The 21,573-nt window shown below is 34.5% G+C and overlaps 3 protein-coding genes across 3 annotated transcripts in view; 2 read left to right on the forward strand and 1 right to left on the reverse strand.

Moving 5' to 3' along the window:
* Nucleotides 1-4,569: 4,569 nt before the first annotated feature.
* On the forward strand, nucleotides 4,570-5,784 carry HELRODRAFT_161855 (hypothetical protein; the record flags this gene model as incomplete). Its single annotated transcript, XM_009021730.1, has 5 exons — nucleotides 4,570-4,694; nucleotides 4,812-4,985; nucleotides 5,246-5,267; nucleotides 5,383-5,482; nucleotides 5,618-5,784. The coding sequence occupies 5 exons, from the start codon at nucleotides 4,570-4,572 to the stop codon at nucleotides 5,782-5,784; spliced, it is 588 nt and encodes a 195-aa protein (XP_009019978.1).
* Nucleotides 5,785-6,599: 815 nt separating this feature from the next.
* On the forward strand, nucleotides 6,600-9,246 carry HELRODRAFT_161856 (hypothetical protein; the record flags this gene model as incomplete). The annotated part of the gene is made up of 4 exons (XM_009021731.1): nucleotides 6,600-6,707; nucleotides 6,885-6,950; nucleotides 7,131-7,351; nucleotides 7,545-9,246. 4 exons carry the CDS (start codon nucleotides 6,600-6,602, stop codon nucleotides 9,244-9,246), a joined length of 2,097 nt encoding a protein of 698 aa, XP_009019979.1.
* Nucleotides 9,247-10,887: 1,641 nt separating this feature from the next.
* Nucleotides 10,888-21,573, reverse strand: part of HELRODRAFT_106742 (hypothetical protein) — a gene marked incomplete at its 5' end in the record, with an annotated part of 21,836 nt that continues 11,150 nt past the window's right edge. Inside the window, 16 exons of the mRNA XM_009021732.1 lie at nucleotides 10,888-11,450; nucleotides 11,479-11,907; nucleotides 12,103-12,380; nucleotides 12,716-12,948; nucleotides 13,225-13,506; nucleotides 13,696-13,872; nucleotides 14,105-14,237; nucleotides 14,377-14,528; nucleotides 14,632-14,898; nucleotides 15,121-15,268; nucleotides 15,353-15,489; nucleotides 15,655-15,824; nucleotides 15,938-15,976; nucleotides 16,006-16,060; nucleotides 16,286-16,416; nucleotides 18,325-18,517. Coding sequence (XP_009019980.1) covers nucleotides 11,604-11,907; nucleotides 12,103-12,380; nucleotides 12,716-12,948; nucleotides 13,225-13,506; nucleotides 13,696-13,872; nucleotides 14,105-14,237; nucleotides 14,377-14,528; nucleotides 14,632-14,898; nucleotides 15,121-15,268; nucleotides 15,353-15,489; nucleotides 15,655-15,824; nucleotides 15,938-15,976; nucleotides 16,006-16,060; nucleotides 16,286-16,416; nucleotides 18,325-18,517 — 2,699 coding nt within the window. The 3' untranslated portion in view covers nucleotides 10,888-11,450; nucleotides 11,479-11,603. The remainder of the gene's footprint in view (nucleotides 11,451-11,478; nucleotides 11,908-12,102; nucleotides 12,381-12,715; nucleotides 12,949-13,224; nucleotides 13,507-13,695; nucleotides 13,873-14,104; nucleotides 14,238-14,376; nucleotides 14,529-14,631; nucleotides 14,899-15,120; nucleotides 15,269-15,352; nucleotides 15,490-15,654; nucleotides 15,825-15,937; nucleotides 15,977-16,005; nucleotides 16,061-16,285; nucleotides 16,417-18,324; nucleotides 18,518-21,573) is intronic.

Here is a 21,573-nt window from a genome sequence, read left to right on the forward strand (position 1 = left end):
AGGTTTTTGTTATATGCGTGAATTCAAAATTAGATTCAATAAGCAACAGTCGCAACAATAACAACATCATCAGTAGCATCATCATCGTCGACACCACCAACAACGACAACAACAACAACAACAACGACGACAACACCAAATCAAACACCATCACCAACAACAACATCGTCAAACGATTCAACAACATCGTCAAACGATTCAACAACTACAACAACAACAACAAACAACAGCTAATACTCATGACCGTGTAGCCCCCCGCCATTTCTCGGCGTAGCGCAAGAGGGAATAAAAAAATAAGTACCGAGATGGTACTGTGTACTACTTTCTTTTGAAAAATAAAGGGTCGAAACGGCACGTGTGACCGATTTTGATCCTGAATAATTGAAACCGTAATGAAAAATGACCACGACTAGCAAGTGAACGTAAGTTACGATGCACACATGTTGATTGAGATAAAATCTTCTTTCTTCTTTTCTTCTTCTGCTTCTTCTTCTTTTTCTTCTTCGTCTTCTTTTTTTTTCTGCCACTCTATCCCTCTCTATCTTTCAATCTCACACTCTCTCTTTCAATCTCACACTCCTTTTTTCTTTCTTTCTTTCTCTCGCCCCCCCCCCCCCTCTTTCTCTGTGATCGGAAGGTAGAATGATGATCTTATCGTCAATGATAACGATTCTGTTGCCGATGACGTAATGATGACGTCACTGATGATAGTGATGATGATGTGATGATTATGATGATAATATAGTTGATGATAACAAAATAAATAAATAAACCACAACGAAGTTGATGATGGATAGCAATGATAATAATTGTGAGATTTCTTCCTTGTTGCTTGTTGTTGAAGTTGTTGTTGTTGTTGGTGGTGATGATGATACTGATGAAGAATGACTCAGGATAAAAGAATTATAACTTGCTGACGAACATTTAATTACATTAATTATCTAATCAACTTTTAATCAAAAAAAAAATTCTGAACGTCATCAGATTCGTTAGGATTTTACGATTGTTAAAAACAGTTTTTAAAAAAGAATGTCTTTTTGCCTGTTTGTGTGGCTAATCTTTTTATTTTAGGTAATTAGTATTATTTTTGTTTTTATTATTATTGATGTTATTATTATTTTTACTCGGATTGGATGATAAATAATAAATATATGCAGCACAAAGTCAGGATTACCTTAATTCAGAGTCTGTGAAACCGACACCCACGAAATCGATAGAACCGGAACCGATATCAACCACCAAGAAATGGTGGCCGATACCGAAACCGACACCCACGAAATCTATAGAACCGGAACCGAAACCGACAACCACGAAATCGATAGAACCCATACCGACACCCACAAAATCCATAGAACCGGAACCGAAAAAAACGAAGACTAAAAAATGGTCGGGACCGACTTCCAGATCCAAATATCCAGATACCAGCCCAGGTAATAAAATTATAATAAACTAAAAGCAAAATTTTTGCCGTAATAATTGTTTTGTCTATAAGTCAAGTTATCATCGGCGTCATCATCATTAATTTCATCTCTATCATTATTTTTTTTATTTCCATCATAGTTACTTCAATAGCTATCGCCATCACAATCATCACCATCCCTCATTATCATCATCATCAACATCATTCCATGACAGATACAGGAAGTGGAAAGGACTTGACTACAGCAGCAGCAGCATCCTCATCTGATCGAATTCATCGTCGTCATCATCGTCGCGCTTTAAATATGATGATGACAACTGCTGGTGATGATGATGATGCCATTTTGATGATGATGATGAAGAAGAAGATGATGATGATAGGTTTATGATGGTGATGATGATAGGTTTATGATGATGATGATGATAGGTTTATGATGATGATGATAATGATACTGACGACTTGAATTCTTTCGTTTACAATTTGAAATGTTTTACATTTCTTTGCTTTGTTAATCGTTATTATTTTTATTCATTACACACACTATAATTATTTAATAATATTGTTTTATTGTTTATTTGATTTAGAAGGCGTAATTCATATTTCTGAAGTGTCATGTTCAACATTTAATTATTTATAAACTAATTACTATGAATATAATTAATAATCTGCTAATTTTGTAAACTTTAATTATATCATTTCATTTTTTCCCCATTGTTAACTGTTACAAAATGTTGCAAAAAATTGTCTAATTAAAGTTTTTTAGAGTTAATTGGTTCGATAATGTACGGTTTTGACAATTTGAATCTCTTGCCGTGGATTAGTGAATTACTCGATGAAAATAGTTTAAAACGAGAAAGTAGGTGAAAAAATGTGATGATTTAGTGTAAAATAAGTCCATTTAGAATTTAGAATTTCGCCCACGGTATTGATTTAATTGCGCTGTCGTGTTTCGCTTCTTTGTTTTCCGGTACCGCCATATTTCGGGTGTTCTTCGTTTGAATTTTCTCCTTTCTTGTTTGTTTAAATCCGTTAATCGGCAGCAATAAGTATCTTAAAAGATGTTTATTAAGTTTTGTTTCTTATTTCTTTGTGTCGGCTCGTTCGTTTCAAGTTTGATATTTTGTTTTTTCGTTTGTAAAATGTTAAAATGGGCTCAAGATTAAAAATGTCTACCGTTATTAATTATTGATTATTTTTAAATATGTCCAGCAATTTTTAAAGGTTTGTTTGACAAATATGTAAAATTTGTTTAGGCGATGATGGCCATTCTCATTCCGTGGACAGCACAATGAATTCAAATATTAAATAACTATCTTTAACTTGAAGACTAACTGATTCATTTATTTTTTCACATTGTCATTATTATTTATTGCAGATAAAAGTGCAGGATTGAATGTTACTGAACACCCATTGATTTCAAAATCTGTTGAAATTTCTACACCAAAAATTGAAATCCTGGTAGCTGAAGTAAAAAACAACATTTCTGACTCCAATCCTGCTACATTAGTAGGAAAATTAAATTCAGTTATGTCACAGGATAACTTGGAAACTTCACCTACTAATACTCCAACAACCATTATGACAACTATTCTATCATCTACAACTTTAGTACCAGCTTCTGCTACTACATTGACTCTAACCACACTATTATCTTCAAGTACAGAGTCACTTTTTTTTTCACCTTTCTTAACAGTTTTATCAACTTTAACAACATTTGATCCATTGATAGATAAAGAATTACCAGTTCCACATGATCATCAAAATGATCTCCATCATCATAGCAATAATCTTGGTCGTCATCATAATCCTGATTATCACCAACCAGAACTACAACCAGAGTTAAAGGATCAGACAGAGTTTAATCATTCTACTACTATCATTAAGCAAAAGGATGAAAGTTTGTATTTCTTTAATTTCTCAATGTAATTATTCTTTTTTTTGCAAATTTTTAATGTTGGATATTATTTTTTAGTGAAAACTTTTTGAAATTTGTTGGTGTCATAAGTAGAAGAATGTCAATGAATATATAATTTGCTATGCTGGAAAATTACAAAAACATGATTTTTGTTTATTATTTTCAGATGTTGCAACTGGTACTAATTCTGCTGCAAATGCTATAACAGAAACTACTGCAACTATTAACATTGAAGCAGAAACAACACCAATTGTTAACATTGGCTCATCATCAACAACATCAGCATCAGCAGCAGTCTCAAGTAATGTATCAATGGATCAATTTCATGCAGACAAATTAAAAATCCCCAACCCTTTTCCTGGGCAAATTAATGAGCAATCAATATATAACTCTAGTGAAATTAATGCTAGAACTTTTGAAGAGGAGTTTTCTGACACTTTCGATGACGAGGACAACAATCGCGATGTCAATTATGCTTACGTAAATTATAAAGAGCAAAAGGAAGAGGCCTCAATTGCTTATGTCATGCATCCTAGCTGCCCTCTGGTGCTCTTAGCAGCCGTTGTTGTGCGTGCTGGCCCTATTTAGTTGTGTTTTTGAGTTGATGGTTTTTAAGATATCATAAACATATATATATTCTAAGATTGTAGAGAGATTGTTAGTTAATTTAGATTACTGTTGTGGCACATTAGTTTTTTTGTGTTGAAAGAATTATTTGTTATGTATATTGTTAAATAAATTCAGATTTCAATATAGCCTACAGTGATTCTCTCTAGGCATGATTCGATATCGAATTTCAGTCTGGTCTGTGTTGAAAGTATTGACTATATATGCACAAGAAATAAAAATTCTGTGTCGTGTATTTTAATATTACCATATTCACCACGTATTTTGTTTGAAATGGAGTGTGTTTTACTGTATACGTAGAATGTTTTCAATGTGTTTTTTATATGCGTTCAGTTGGTTCAGTTAAAAATTTTGAGTTCAATAAGTTGAAGGGTTTCAAGTTTGTTTCGTCGCTGAACTGTTTAGTGATATTGGGGGCTAACGTTCGTCTAAGGTTGAGGGTTAGGATAGATAGCTTACGGTAGATAAAAAAGTCTTTATAATTACGTTCGGCTTTCTACACTTGACTGTTCTTTTTTCAAATTTAACACGAAATTTGAATTTGCTGTCATTGCACAAACTAATTTTTAATAATTTACTGTTTAAATATTTAGTAGGGCGGTCCGTCATGGATCGAGTGATCGGATTGATTGATATGGATTGTTTTTATGTTCAAGTTGAACAAAGAGCCGATCCGTCACTCGCTGGTTTACCGTGCGCCGTTGTTCAGTACAGAACTTACAAGGGTGGAGGGTATGACTAGACTAGTTCTAATTAATAATTATAAATAAGTAAATATTTAAATTAAATTTAATTAATTGAATCCTAACTTGTTTGGCCTGTACGTCCTAGGTTCTTATAAATTTTCAGGATCATAGCAGTGAACTATGAAGCCAGGCACCTGGGAGTTACCAGAGGAATGATGGGTGATGAGGCTAAGGCCAAGTGTCCAGTCATTCATCTTGTTCGTGTGCCTGAATCTAGAGGGAAAGCCAACCTGACTAAGTTAGTGGGAGTTTCAAAGATTTTCAAAAATTATCTCAAGTTAGTTTTTTTACTACTGATTGCTTTATTTTATTTTCATCACTGTTCTACTAATAATTTTAACAATCTCATTTTTAATCTATCTTGCCTTTGCAAAAGCGTATCAAATAAATCAAATACAGATTAGGTTGCTAATTTTGTCTTTAAGGTGCTATGATTTCCAAGTAAAAATTATTTGATTAAAAACCTACAAATTAATGATTTTAATAAATTTTGTAATTAACTTGCTTGTTTAATCTTAATGATATTCAACCAAACAGATACAGAGAGGCTGGGGCCGAGGTAATTGAGACATTGATGAGCATGAACCTAAAGTGCTGTATTGAGCGAGCCAGTATCGATGAGGCTTATATAGATCTAACGGCAGAGGTTGATAAAAGGTTAATAACGACTACAGGTGACCATTGATCTTCTGCCTAATACCATCATTGCTGAATATCATGGAGATGGGGAGGGTGGAGTTATAGAGGATAGCCTTGACCTTGCAGAATCAGAAAGTTGGTTTTTATCATTTTTGGTGATGGTGATGCAGAATATAGAAAAATGTAGATAATGAAAGTTGATTGTCTTGAAATAATAATTATTGTTTTTTTTTGTGGTATTAATAATCATTTCATAATTATTATTTTCAGAGCCACCCAGTCAAATTCTGACAAAATTATGGCTTGAGAATCGTAGAGACAAGTACAATGTAAAGCTAGCTATAGGTGCATGTATCATTGAGGAGATGAGAGCTGAGATATTCAAAGTTACCAGGTTCAAATGCTCAGCTGGAATCTCTCATAACAAAGTCAGATGACTGGATGGATTGACTGATTGAGGGATGATAATTGTGATGAAGGAATTGAATATTGGATGGATGAATGGAGAAATGAATTAATGGACAGATGAATTATTTAATAGGTGTTTGAATGAATGCACTAATAAGATTAAAGATGAATGGATGGTTGAATTATTAAACGAATGAATGGAAAAGTAAAAAATGAATTAGTAATTGAATAAATGAATTTACAAACGTTTTAACAAATTAATAATTAGCTAACTGGTTAGGTATATTGAATTAAAGTTAAAAAAATTAATATAAAAAAGGTGCTAGCTAAATTGGCTTGTGGTCTGAACAAGCCAAACAAACAAACATTGCTCTCAAATGAAGCTGTCCAGGCAGTTTTTGTTAAAACCAAATTACATAAAGTGTCAGTTTGTATGTTCGTTTTTGTATTTATGTTTGTATGCATGTTTGTTTGTTTGTTCATTTGTTTGTTCAATTGTTTGATTGTTTTTTGTTATTGTCGTAATTAACATAATTTTGAATCTATCTTTTCGCCATAATTTCCGTGTTTACAGTCGAAATCTTGGAGGGAAATTAGGTCAAAGTTTAAAAGATGACCTCGGGGTTGGGGTCATGTCAGATCTGTGTCAATTCTCTGAAAGTCTTCTCTCTTCTAAGTATGGCCACAAGAATGGGTTAGTTGAAATGGAGAGTTAGTTGATTGATTCGTTTTTTTTTGTTCTTAGTTTATCATAGTTTACCTTTTAACCAACCAATCAATCACAGTAATTGTCCAACCAACCAACCAACCAACCATCCAACCAACCAGCTCCTGGCTGTATAACATGTGTCGGGGTATCGAACACGAGCCAGTCCAGGCCAGGCAGTTGCCGCAAAGTATCGGCTGTAGTAAGAATTTCAATGGGAAAGAACAACTAGATACCAAGGATAAGGTTTTGATGATGATGTTGGCTGTGATGGTTTCGATGATGTTGGCTGAGTTGCTGCTGCTGATGAAGATGAGGAAGATGGTGATGGTTAGGGCAATGGTGCTGGCTGGGATGGTGGTGATGATGATGGGAGAATTAGCGATTATAATGATGATGGTGATGATGATGGTGATGATGCAGGTAATGCTCTGGCTGAAACAACTCACGGAAGAAGTAGTTGAGAGGCTGAAGAAGGACTTGGAAGCTGTTAGTCGTTGTCGTCGTTGTCGTTGTTGTTGTTGTTGTTGTTGGAAATGATGTCATCAGTGTGGTTGTACGACAAAAGATAAGCAAACAAAAAATACATTGAAGCGACAAACAACACACCAAAAAGACACTCCAAAACACCCCAACAACAACACCACCACCAACGACAACAATACGCAGAACAAAAGATTGGCCAAGACATTGACAGTATCTCTATCACACCAAGCCTACCCCGTGCCACAATCCTCGACTCGAAGCTGCCCACTACCACAGTATGACGTCCACCACATCGCTAATTGTGCCTATAACATGATCTGCAAATTCAATACTAATTACAATTGCAGTAATTATACTAGTACTAATAGTAGTAACTGCAATATCAGTGACAGTGTTGTTGCTTGGTTAGTCTCTTGTCACTTGAGGCGTTTTTGTGATTGTGAGTGAACTTGGCGACGATGACAATTATGATTAGTACTAGATTTTATAATGAGTGAATGAGTTTCGTTGTTGGTATTGCTGATGTGTGCGTATATATGATATTTGCTGGTATTTTGTTGTTGTTAATGTCGTTGATCAGCTGTTAACATTCAAAAGGCTACCCCCGATCGTAAACCTCGGTGTGACGGCCAGCAAATTTGTCGCCCTGTCTGACTCCAGCGGCCACCCGACGACCACAAACCTGAAGCGCTTCATTGACAGCTTCTCGCCAGCGGCTCAAAGAAGACTGAATGGTCGTATTGTTAGCTGTGATAATAATGGTAGTGATGATGGCGAGACTTTTCAAAAGCAGTTTGTTCGAATGGTCGATGACGACGATGCTGACGATCGTAACGAGGTAGACGACGGTGGTCGTGGTGGTGGGGGCGTTGAAAGTTGGGATGACGTTGCTGCTGCTAATTATAATAATGGTCATGACGTCATCGACCGGGAGAGTTTTTTTAGAAGTGAAGTAGATGGAACTAAGAGGAAGTGCTGTAATGATACTTCGATCTCGAGGAAGCACGACACTATGATTCCTGGTGTGTTCAGTAGAATGAGAGATCGTGCCAGAGAGAGAAGACAACAACAACAAATGAATGAATGCGACCAACGACAACAACAACAACAATCATTAACAGAAGATGAAAGTTTAATTAAGGCCAGGCAAGAGGAAGTTCAGCAGCATTTCGGTCAAGATGACAACTCGGTTAAAAGGAAACTTATCGAAAAATGGCTAGAAAGCAGTTTTGTAAGCAACTGTGACAGCAGCAATGTTAATTCACAAACTTCAGATTCCGCTTTTATTAAATTTTCTGATAGAAACAACACTAAAAACATAAATGATGATGATGTCAATGATAATTATAATGATACCGCCACCGCCACCACCAATGCAGATGACGATGATGATGAAAACGTCGTAAACATTCATAATGTCGTCGAAAGTCATCTGGCCTCTTATTCGAAAATAAGAGACGAACTAGAAGAAAAAAATTTGGCTGTTGTGGCTCCTTACAAAAACGAGAACAACATCAAAGACAACAACAGCCACAAAGACAACAACAGCCACAACGGCATCAAAGACTACAACAGCCAGAAAGACAACAACAGCAGCCAAGGTATCAAAGACACCAACAACAGTAGCAACAAAAGAAGAATTGTCGATCTCACTGTCAAAAAGTTACAACAAAAACCAAAGACTGCCTTGGATGAATTTCTCTTTCAAAGGCTAAACTCGCCAAAACAACAACAACAACAACAACAACAGCAACAGAATGACGTCAACATCAGCTCACAACATTATCAAAATGCTGACAACATAACATGTGACAAATGCGGTCACGTGATATCCGCCTGGGATTTCCCGGAGCATGAAGATTATCATTACGCCTGTCAGCTACAAAGACAACAGAATCAACAACAAAGACAAGAAAATCAGCAAAGAAATCAACAACAAAGACAACAAAATCAACCTGAAAAACAACAACAACCTCATCCAAAACCGCCACAAAACATCAACCCCATCGATAAGTATATAAAAGAATTTTGCAACAAAGATAAAAACATTGGCAATAATAATAATAATAATAATGATAATAATAGTAAGAATAATAACACTACCTTCACAACATCAACGCCATCATCATCGCTGTCATCATTCTTATCACCAGGTCGTAATAATAATAATAATAATAATAAAAGAAAGATGGTGGGGACAAATTTGGGAAGTAAGAAGAAGCCGATAGGCAGTGGCAGAATCCGTGAAGATAACCGAACGACGACACTACTCGATCTCTATGTTGAGAGGAAACCATGATTTTAATTCTACTTATAATTCTCTTATTTCTTTCCGTGTCTCTTCAATTTGCAATATCATTATTTGGTTTTTTCGGCCTTTTTAAAGATAGAAACAGTTTCTTTTCATTTTAAAACTCTCGTTTAATTGACTTTTTTATTTCTATGTTTTATTTTAAAAGGTATTAGTTTAATTCGATCAATTCATACGATTTTTCATTCACTTAATGCTTCTTTGTTTCATTTATTTATTTATTTATTTATTTGACCACTCATTCAATCATTCATTCGTTTATTTGGCCACTCATTCAATCATTTATTTGATCCGATATTTCGATTAACCTCACTAGTATGCAGCGTATAATACTGGGTATCTGTTGTTTTTATTGTAATTTCAGTAAATCCTTTCTCTCTCTCTATCTCTATCATCTTTCTCTCTCTCTCTCTCTCTCTCTCTCTCTCTCTCTCTCTCTCTCTCTCTCTCTCTCTCTCTATTTATCCATCCATCTATCCATCCATCCATCCATCCATCTATCTATCTATCTATCTATCTATCTATCTATCTATCTATCTATCTATCTCTGTCCTCTTAAACACGCACAATAATATATATGTGGTTTTAAACAATAATTTAATTATTATATTCCTGTGTTAATTCCTAAATTAATGAGGAAACAACTTCTGTGTTTTATTTCATTAAAACTACTTAATGATATACAAATTAAAAAGGTATATATATATATAATTTATATGTAAACATTACATATATATATATATAATAATGATAATTGCATATATATATATATATATATATATATACATATATAATATATATATATATGTGTGTGTATATACATATAAATTGTAATAATAATAAATAGTTATCCGCAGTTCATACACGTATTTACCCTTTCAACTCTGCTAAACAACTAAATAATAAGTATATATATATTTATGTATATATATATATAAATATATATTTCATAATTGTCATAAATGTACAAGTATATATATACATACATATATATATATATATATAACGATTAATTCTTATAACAACAGAAACTCAACATGAAATTTATGGTGAAAAATGATATATGAAGAACGATAAAAAAAATGTGTTATTACATTAACAAGGAGATGAAGAATGATTGTGTTAATGTCTTTGTTAATGATTTATGCTTTACCCTCGATTATAACTTTAATTAATTATAAACAAATGAGTGATAGACGTAGAAATGCCATCCTCTTTTCACCTCTCACTTCTCTCTTCTGCTCTCTCTCTCTCTCTCTTACGTTTTTACCCATGGTACTATGCGAAGTAATTACAAAACAATGAAATTTTTTTTACTCTCTCTTTCTCTCTCTATCATGTTTACCCACAGTATAAACTGAAACAGTTACAAAAAAAACAAATTAACATAATATATGTCTCTCTCTATCTCTCTCTCTTTCTCACAAAATTACACTAATTTAAAATTAAAACAAGCAGAAACATTTAAAGTACAAGCTGAAGTAATATAATAATAATAATAATAATGAAAACAACAATAAAAACGAACAAAAGCAAGAATAATAATAGCAATAAATCGTTCGAGAATTACCCTGAGAAAAAAAATACACGCTCATACATGTTGCTGAGAAAAATAATTTAAAAATAAATAAATTATTAATCATATTTATTAATATTACGTTTATTATTATTACTATTCTTAATGTAAATTCTATATTATTATTTTAATTATTATTGTATAGACATTAACAAATGTAAAGAACAAAAAGCTAGTATAACTAACACAAATATACATAAAACATTACTACACGCATTGAGGTAACGTGAGAAAAAAATACAGCCAAAAAAGAAAAAAATTATGCCAGAATTGTCATAATAAATAATAATAATTATTATCATTACTATCTTTATTTTATTTTTAATTTGTTTTTTGAGATATAGTAAGAAAAAACCTGAGAATTTGTTGAAGATGTTATGAATGGTAATGACGTAGAAGTACGCATTTATTGGGTATTTTAATAAATACCTCTGTTGTGTGTGTGTGTTTGTATGTGTGTGTGTTTGTATGTGTGTGTGTTTGTATGTTTGTTTGTACGCTTTTTTGTATGTCTCAAGTTTACCACTACAAATATAAAAATTTTCGTAAAACATTTCCTTAGTGCGTGCATAAATGTTAAAAAATAAATCTTAATCTTAAATATTAAAAAATAATTATATATATATATATATATATTTATATATATATATATATATATATATTTTAAATATAATAATTCCATTCTTTGTTATTACTATTTGTATATATATACAAAAATAATATTTCCATTCCAAACCAACTACTTCTCAAACTACCAACCGACAGCCAATCAAACAACATTATCAGAGATCACGCCGGCCAATAGCTGAACGATCTCGTTGAACTTCGGCCTATCCGAAGGCTCGAAACTTCGGCAGCGACCAATGAGAATCCAGACATCGTTAGGGCAGCCGGATGGATGGGTCAGTTCGACGTCTCCATTTTTTAGGGCCACAACAACTTCATCATTCGTTTTATCGCATATGGGAAAACTCGACAGGGTGAAAACCTCCCAAAGGAAAACCCCAAATGACCAAATCTCGCTCGCACACGTGTCTCGCTTGCCGTTGAACAACGCTTCTGGGGACATCCACCTGGTGAAATAAAATTATTTTTAGAGTTTTTATTTATTGCCATAAAAGTAAATTTTGAGATATCTTGGTATCTTTATAATATAATTTCATCATAACATTGTTATATTTTTGTCATATTATCATTAAAAATATTATAGCAGTAAATTATTTTATCATAAAAGTAACTAAGGCATATATATTTTATCATCGGAGTACCTAATCGGAAGGACATGATGCTGGTACGTGTAGTACTCATTAGCGTAGAGATCTCTAGATAGTGCTAAATCCGCAATCTTGATCGTGAACCTCGAAGTTAGGAGCACATTTCTGGTAGCTAAATCTTTGTGGTTTAGTTTCATATGTCCTGTTAGATACTCCATGGCTTTAGCTGTTTGTAGGCAGATACTTATTTTGTGTTCGTTCGTCAGTGCGCTGTTTAACATTGGGCCACTGGTGTTTAGACGCCTTGACTCCAAGTATTGTTTCAAAATTCCCTGTGTGTGTGTGCGTGTGTGTGTCTGTTTGTGTGTGTATGTGTGTGTGTGTGGTGTGATGTGTCTTTATGTGCGTGTTGTTTAGTTAACGAAATTTGTTTGGTTAGTTAGTTGTGATGTTGAATTAGAAATATATCGTACACTTCAAAGCCTTAGTTGATCGGTTACGGTTAAATGCTCAAATAGCAAGTGTTATTATATCAAACTGAATCGTCTTTGATAGAATTAGTTGGTAAATTATTGAAATGATTGTAAATAAGAACAATATTTCCAATAACTCAGCGCTAAAAACAACCTGAAACAAAAAATAAATCATAAAATGCACCGAAGCCTACCCAGTCGGTGTACTCAAACACTCCAAGCAGCGGATCATCGTCCTTACAGATGGCCAGCAAATTGGAAAAGAACGGCTGGTTAGTCCGACTGTACATCTCTAGACTTTCGTAGAAACTGTTCCTCATTCCTTCATCTTTCGTCCCCAGAACTTTGACGTAGACAATTGTTTCTGGGTTGTTCGGTGAGATGTTGTACGCCTTTGCTAGGATCACATCGCCAAATTCACCTTTGCCTATGGATATAAATTAGTTTTCTTGAGTTTTTAATAATTTAAATAAAATTTAAATTCTGAATTTTAAATGAGATAAGGGCGGCATAGAAGATATTGTCGGTTCGTTTTTTAATGTTTGATGCTTTTTTAACTCTGAATGTATATTTAACATTTTTTCATCAAACTATTATTAATTATAAATAACGTTTATTGTTGAAATTGTGCTAAGATAAAGTTTGCTAAAAACCAACAGTAAAAAACAGTTTAAATATTTTAAAAGTTCATAGTCCATCTAACCCAGTAGCCCAATATTATGAAGGAGAGATCTAGAGAAGGAGAAGCGGTCGAGGGATTTGTGAGATAGTGATGAATTGAGAGTGTTGGATTGTTGGGAACTGATTCCGGATGCATGTGATCTCGTCTCGCTGCTATCACCCGCGCTGTTTCCCTTCGTCACTGAAGCCGCCACACTGCCGGGGCCACTGTTGGTGGCTGGGACTGCTAAGGATTTGTCCTTGTTCATTAGTCCCATTTGTTCCGGATTATTGGTTTGGTGACCGTTCTCAGCTTTTACCGGGTCTGAAAAATGTAGGGCGGATGTTTAAGATGGTGGTAGCAATGACAACATAGATGAAAATGTAAATATTGATGACGAGATAACCTTTTAATACAAATGGCAACTACTCTTCGCGTTGTTTTAAAAATCAAATAAAAATTTTCATGAAATAAATTCAACCCGTCAAAAAATATTTAAAAAATTAAACTCACCTCCATTAGAGGCACTCCCATTCCTGCTTGACGTCCTCTTCATCCTCTTGCACAACAGCAGCACAAACGCCAACAGCAGCACAAACGCCAGCAACACCACCACAACCACAATGGCCACCATTTTGCTAGGTCCGTCGCCATCTTCCGGATCAACCGGAGTTTTGAAATCATCTGATTTTATCGAAATGAATTTATAAATTTTGTTAAAGTAGTAGTAGTTGTTGTAGTAGTAGTAGTTAGTAGTAGTAGTTAGTAGTAGTAGTTAGTAGTAGTAGAAGTAGTAGTAGTAGTAGTAGTAGTAGTAGTAGTAGTAGTAGTAGTAGTAGTAGAAATAGCAACATCCACAACAGCAGTAACAAAATTTTTTAAACTTATCATACACAAATAATATTTCCTTAATTCACAAAACCTTCTCCGGAGGCGAGAACCCTGAGGTAGGCCTGCTTCTCACTGGACCCCCCAACACTAGATGCCACGCACGTGTAGTAGGAGCTGTCCTCAACGAATGCCGTGGAGATGTGCATCGTCCCATTTGTGAAGATCTGAAAGTTCGGGAAGTCAAGAAACATTTGATCTATTTGTGGTAACGTGACTTTATTTTGGGATTAATTTGGTGTATTTTTAACTTTAATTCATTTTAAAATTATTACAATTGGTTTAAAATATAAAAGAATAACCGACCGAAAATCTATTTTTATCCAAGTCGGTGACCTGATTATTTTTCAGCCAATGAACTTGCGGAGTTGGATTCCCGTAAACGACGCAGTGCAACATGACTGGCTCGTGCTCCCTTACCGTTGTGTTGGTGGGGTAGATTTTAATCACCGGCTTCTCTGATTGGTTGGATACAAATTTTGGAGATATTATTCTACAAAATTATAGTCTTTATTAATTAATTAAATAAAAACGAAATGAAACCAAAAAACTCAAACTCACCCACAACATGCACGCTAACGGTGACATTAATTGACCCTTGTTCGTTGCTAGCGTAACACGTGTAGCGTCCCGCGTCCCCAGGCACAACCCTACTAAACACTAATTTGCCCTCCGAACTAATCACATTTCGCTGAAGCGGTTCGCGCCCTTCTCTAAACCAAATGATCTTCGGTTTGACTTTACCCACTACGTCACATTTGACCTCTGACCTCTGGTCCAGCTCCACGTAAACGTCGGCCGGCATTGGCGGGTCGAATTTTAGTTGCCCTGAAATTTGATTGGTGGGGCGTGGGGGTTAAATAAGTAATTGTTGAATGTTGAAGAAGTTGTGAAAAAATTCTGTGTAATTTATTAGTGAGTTAATTCTTTTGTTTAGCATAGTAGAAAATTAACATCCGAAACAGCGTTTGAACGATAAGCATCTTAGTTTCCAATCAGAGAGATTTCTACAGCAACACAGACTACAATTTAAACAAAAGATCGGCTTACGTTCCACGTAAAGTCTTGCCCAGTTGGACTTGATTACCGAACTGCCGGTTGTGTTGACGACACACGCGTAATTGCCGATATCGTCGATCGTTACATCCCTGATTTGCAATGTCCCATCCTCCTCATTTACCGAGTATTTGTCATTCGACTGAGTGAAATTCGGTTAAAATGATGATGACGACGACGAAAATGATTATGATAATAACGTAACATCATCATCAGCAGCCCTTACGTGCAAGACAATTTCTTCGAACTTCCATCCAATCTTCGTGATGGGGTAGGAACTGGCGATGACCTTGCACTTGAACTCTCCCTCGCCACCTTCACTGACGTGTATGGTCTGCGGGGGCGTCCCTATTCTTGGGGGCACTGTAATTGAAATAAAAAAAATATATTTCCCTTTATATTATTTTATAATTTATTGTTTAATATAAAAGATTCTAGTTTGTAAATATTACTTTAAACATCATCATCTTTATCGAAAACATCATCATCACAATCAACACTAGCATAATCATAATCATGACCGCTAACCGGAAACAGCTAACTCGACAGAAATCAATTTTTTTCCCGCCATATTTTCAGCCTGACATACGTAACTCCCAGCGTCCGAGGTAGACATGTCAGTCAATCTGATTATGCCGTGTTCTTGCCAGCTGTGGGTCGTCTTTTCAGCCCTCTCTACCCCGTTGGGGTCGAACCATCTGTGTGTGTGTGTGTGTGTGTGTGTGTGTGTGTGTGTGTGTGTGTGTGTGTGTAGGTTTAACAGGGTGTATGTGCGTGTACGTGTTTGTGTGTGCACAACAAATGCACTAACTTTACAGTGGGCGTTGGTCGGCCCTTCGGAGGTTTGCACCTGGCAAAATAGAGACCCTTTTCCGGCACCACGTGGGTGAATTAGGCTTGGGGGTGATATTTTCAGGACCGAAATCGTCAATGACTGAAAAGTTATGATATAGAATGATAGATAATTAGATAGATAGATGAATGAATGAATGAATGATTGAATGAATGAATGATTGAATGAATGAAACAATAAATGAACTTTCACAAAACTTAACTTAAACGTACGACCAACCACCAAACAAACAACCAAAAACTTCAACGCCTAATAGAACTATCAAATAAAACAAACACAAAATAAAAATTTGTCACAAAAACGCACAGGAAATGGAAAGATTGACCGTGAATGTCAGGGTGAGGTCAAAGTTGAAGGTCGCCAAGCACTTGTAGGTTCCAGCGTCTTCGTCGCCAACTCCATTTATAAACAGAGTCCCGTTTCGATGAACTCGTTTCCTGGTCAGGGATAATTAAAAAAATAATTATGTGAATAATTAAATATTTTGTATGAATATAATTTATAAATATATATATATATATCATTATCACAATCATCGTCATCATCATCATCACAATCGTCATCATCATCATCACTATCAGAAGGTTGGAGGCCATCATTGAAAATTCTCCCACGAACGATTCTGATCTATCGGCTACACTAACAACACACACACACGCGCGCGCACACACACACACACGCACGAACACACACATACGTACAAGCAATTAACATACGGGACGTATATAACATTTGTGCCAGCATTAAGCGTCTACACAGCCTAGCTTAAAAGCTTTTTGTTCTCATGTAATTATTAATTTAATGAATGTCTGGCCATCCGTCATTCTTCTTTTATTCTTTTATCTGTTTTTTTTGTTACTTCATTCATTCATTCATTCATTCATTCTTTCATTCCATTCATTCATTCAGGTAGTCATATTTTATAAATTGCCATTGTTTTGTTCCTTTAAACTTTAGTAAACATCATCATCATCAAACATTATTATCATCATCATCATCATCATAACCTTTATCATTACAGCCATCAACATCATCATTACTACCACAACCACCACCACCATCATCATCCTCACACTTAGCAACAAAGGAACATTCGAGATGGGAACACACGGAAAAAAACGATGATCCTAATTTGAAGCAGTCTAGAATTACAAAGTAACAAGACTGAATACGACCGATGATGACGATGATGGTGGTGGTGATGATGATTTGGATGATGATGATGATGATGATGATAACGGAAATTACGAAAAAAAAACAAAATGGCCGCCAATATGGTCGCTAAACATGGCGCCGGAACGCACTTAACAGTATGAGGAACTTCTTAAACAGAAATTCCAAAATTTCCATGAGACGATTTGCAAACAAGAGGCCAAACATTTGTCAATCGTTGCCTATGTTAATTTGTTGAAATTAAGAGCTATACAAATAATTTGGGGACCGTGGTGCGGTAGTCAGCTTCAGATGAATGATCTGGAGAAAAAGAAATTAATAGTTGGATGAACGAGTGAATTAATTATTTAATGGATTGGTCAGGAGAAAAATTTAATATTTGGATGAATGAGTGAATTAATTATTTAATGGATATTTGGATGAATAAATGAATGGACGAACGAACCAACGAACAAATTAATGAATGAACTGATAGATAGATGGATAAAAGAAAGAATGAATGAAATGATAGATGGACGGATGCTTGGATATTATTTACTAGCCACTTAATTTATCTCCATTACAATATGCCATCGGCCAAATAAACTACATAGCATGAATCTTTTACATTCTTTCATTTTTCCATCTCTCTTTCTTTCTCTCTCTCTGTCTCTTTATCTCCTTCTATTTCTCTTCCTCTCCCTCTCTCTCCTCTCTCTCCCTCTCTCTACCGACATCATTTTCTTCATTTTATTTATGACAGTTTCGATCCATGCACACGTTTGCATTGAGATAACGTTTTTATTTATTCATATATCCTATCATTACATTCATACATTAATACATTCATTCATTCATTCATTCATTCATTCATTCATTCATTCATTCACTCATTCACTCATTCATTCATTACATTTCTTCATTCAGTAATAACAATAGAATGAAAAAAATGTATACAAATAGCCTCAACTGTCACAACAACAACAATCATAACAGTAAAGGTTATCTGAGCGATAATAGCCGAAAATGTAATGCATTGTAATGTAGAGGAGAGAGGAAAAATTTCATTTTTATTTTGTTTTCTTTGTTTTTCTTATTACTTTTTGTTATTTTTTTTATATTTTTTGTTTGCGGTTCACACAGACACACACGCACGCACACACACGCACACACATTCAAACAAGCACACCAACCTAACAGAGTTTTGTACTTTCACTTTTTCATGAAACCATTCCAAACTGAGGAACTTGCGCTCTCCAACGGCTCCGCCCACATTTACAATGGTGCCTTCGTGCTGAAACTGACAGTTCAGTTGTGCCTGATCTCCCTGGTTCAAAAGCAAGGAAGGCCTGAAAGTTTCCATCGCTAATCGCCATGGGTGATCACCTGGTTGGTGATGTTGTTGTTGTTGGTGATGTTGTTGTTGATGTTGTTGTTGATGTTGTTGTTGATGCTGTTGTTGATGTTGATGTTGTTGTTGATGTTGTTGTAGATGTTGTTGTTGTTGTTGATGTTGTTGTTGATGTTGTTGTTGATGTTGTTGTTGATGTTGTTGTTGATGTTGTTGTTGATGTTGGTGGTGCTGTTGATTGTGTGATTGTTGGAAATGACGATGATGTTTATGACGAGGGTAATGGTGGTGGTTGCTGTGATATTAAAAAAAAATGTTATAAACCGTGATGATGATGAGTTAGAAGGGAGTGACAAATGATTTTGTGAGAAGCAATCAAAATACCAAAAAAAACATGTAAGCACTTGACCAGAAAGCAAAGAACAAATTCTATGGAATTTCAGAATTTCTATGGAAAACCATTTAAATAGTTTTTTTTCAAACTGGGGCAAAACATAGAAAGAGCAATTTGTAAATAGATACAAGCCAGCAGCGGCGAGTAAACGTTTTTCAACCGAAGCAATTAAGCGCCACATAAATTTCATATCAACACCCAATAAAGCATATAACAACAACAATAACAACAACCACAGCAATAATAACAACAGTAATAATAACAACAACAACTACCACATCATAAACAACAAACCAAAGAATTGCAATAAAAAGTACAAGGCAATAAAACAGACCTAAAACATTAATGCGCTAAAAAAATGGATTATATACATTATTTTTGTATCAAAAACAACAACAACAACAATAATAATAATAATATCAATAAAATATCTCGTAAAATATCTACCTACAAAGATTAACCATCAAATCAGAACGCCCACACACAAACATACATACATACAAACATTCCTACAAACAAACATACATACAAACATACAAACAAACAAACAAACAAACAAACAGACATACATACATACAAACATACATATATACATAGAGTGTACCATAAAGACAATCACCAAACCAATCATAAACATCTCATAACCGACCGACAAACAACACAACCATATCGAGTTTTATACCAGAAACCGATCATAAAAATTTTATATAGACGGTTCTCATATTCCTACAGCATTGGGATTGACCGAATATCAAAAAATCGTATAAAAAAAACCGACTTACCAACTGGAGATAGAAAAAAAGCATACCGGCCATAAAGCAAATGCATCTTAATAACACACGGTAACCGTGTCTAACCGTGAATTCTACCATCACAAAGTACCGACATACCGAAAGTTTGAAACATCGTAACATCCTTAATTTACACACGCACATCAGAAGATAAATCAATATCTTTTGTTTATTGCCAGGGAGATGAGAAACGTTATTATCAACCGTGTACATGAAAAAAAATTCATATCGGTATATGTATATATGTATGTATGTATGTATGTATGTATGCATATATGTATGTATGTATGTATGTATGTATGTATGTATGTATATTCATACAAACATACATACATGAATGTATACATGCATACAAACATACATACATACATACGAAACGAAATTTTATTTGCTTCTCAAAATTGAAAATTGAAATACATACATACATACATACATACATACATACATACAAACAAATAAACACACATACATAATAGCACAGTCTGCTTCCAGCCCAGGCGCATTCATTGACCAAGCGCACATTCATTGTTCGTCTGTTCATCAATCTTTCGATACAATAGCGGTGTGTATGTATGTTTGTATGTATGTATGTTTGTATGTGTGTGTTGTATCTATTTACTTGATAAGGTAACTACCTACAAATATACAAAACTTGCCTGCGGCTGTTTATCGTACCTATGATTGTGCCTTATGTGTGTGTGTGTGTTTGTTTGTGTATGTGTTTGTTTGTATGTATGTGTGTGTGTTTTTTGATTGTTTGTATGTATGACTTATGTGTTTGTGAAGTTTTGTATCAGGATGGAATCAATTGTAAATGATAGCTGTGAGCATTTGTTTTTTAATGGTGAAAATTAGTGGAGTATTCATCCATTTATTCTATTTTTTAATTCATGCAATCCTTCATTCCTTCATTTATTCCTTCATTCATTCATTCACCCATTCATTCATACATTCCTTCGTTCATTCTTTCAAGTGGAATAAAGAATTGAAAGGAAGTGGTCTTTTCTTTCATCATTTGTTTGTTTATTTATTTAGAAATGTATGTATGTATGTATGTATGTATGTATGTATGTATGTATGTATGTATGTATGCATGCATGTACGCATGCGTGTATATATTCAAGAGCTTCATTCATTCATGGCTGATAATGTCAAGGACAGCTTGTTTGGAATCTAATGGCAGGATATGAAATTTCTCTCTCTCTCTCTCTCTCTCTCTCTCTCTTTTTCTAGTTATTTACATTTTTCTCGAAATAATCGAGATCGATTGAGAGATGATTAACCAGAGAAAAAGAGGACAAAATGGCCTTGTGACCTTTTAGACGCGACCTTCACATTGACCTGTGAACCCTGGTTGGCAGGTCGTATAGAATTTTTTTCTCCCAATATTCTATATCAATTATTGTATTTTTAACAACAAAATAACAATAATAACATATAATAATCAGTAGCAATGATAATAATAACAAGGGTAGCATCCATCAATTTACTATCCATTGCCGCGTGGCTTACCGTAATTATATTACATGCGCTTCAGCTTATATCGTGAAACCAGAGTGAATTTGTAATTGTTTATATGTGTGTATGTATGTATGTTTGTGTGTTTGTATGCATGTGTGTGTGTGTGTGTGTATGTATCTAAGTATGTATGTACGTATGTATGTGTGTATGTATGTATGTTAAAACCAAATCGTGATGAATGACACCAAACAGTCAAACATCTGATTAAAAGGGTTAACAATGTATGTATGTATGTATCTATGTATGTATCTATGTATGTATGTATGTGTGTTGTGTACGTATATAGTGAATCTATGTATGAATGTATGTATCTATGTCTGTATATATGTAAAAATACACACACACACACACATACACACAAACAAACACATACATATGCGCATAT

The sequence above is a fragment of the Helobdella robusta genome (genome assembly GCF_000326865.2).
Source record: "Helobdella robusta unplaced genomic scaffold HELROscaffold_3, whole genome shotgun sequence".
Lineage (NCBI taxonomy): Eukaryota > Metazoa > Annelida > Clitellata > Rhynchobdellida > Glossiphoniidae > Helobdella > Helobdella robusta.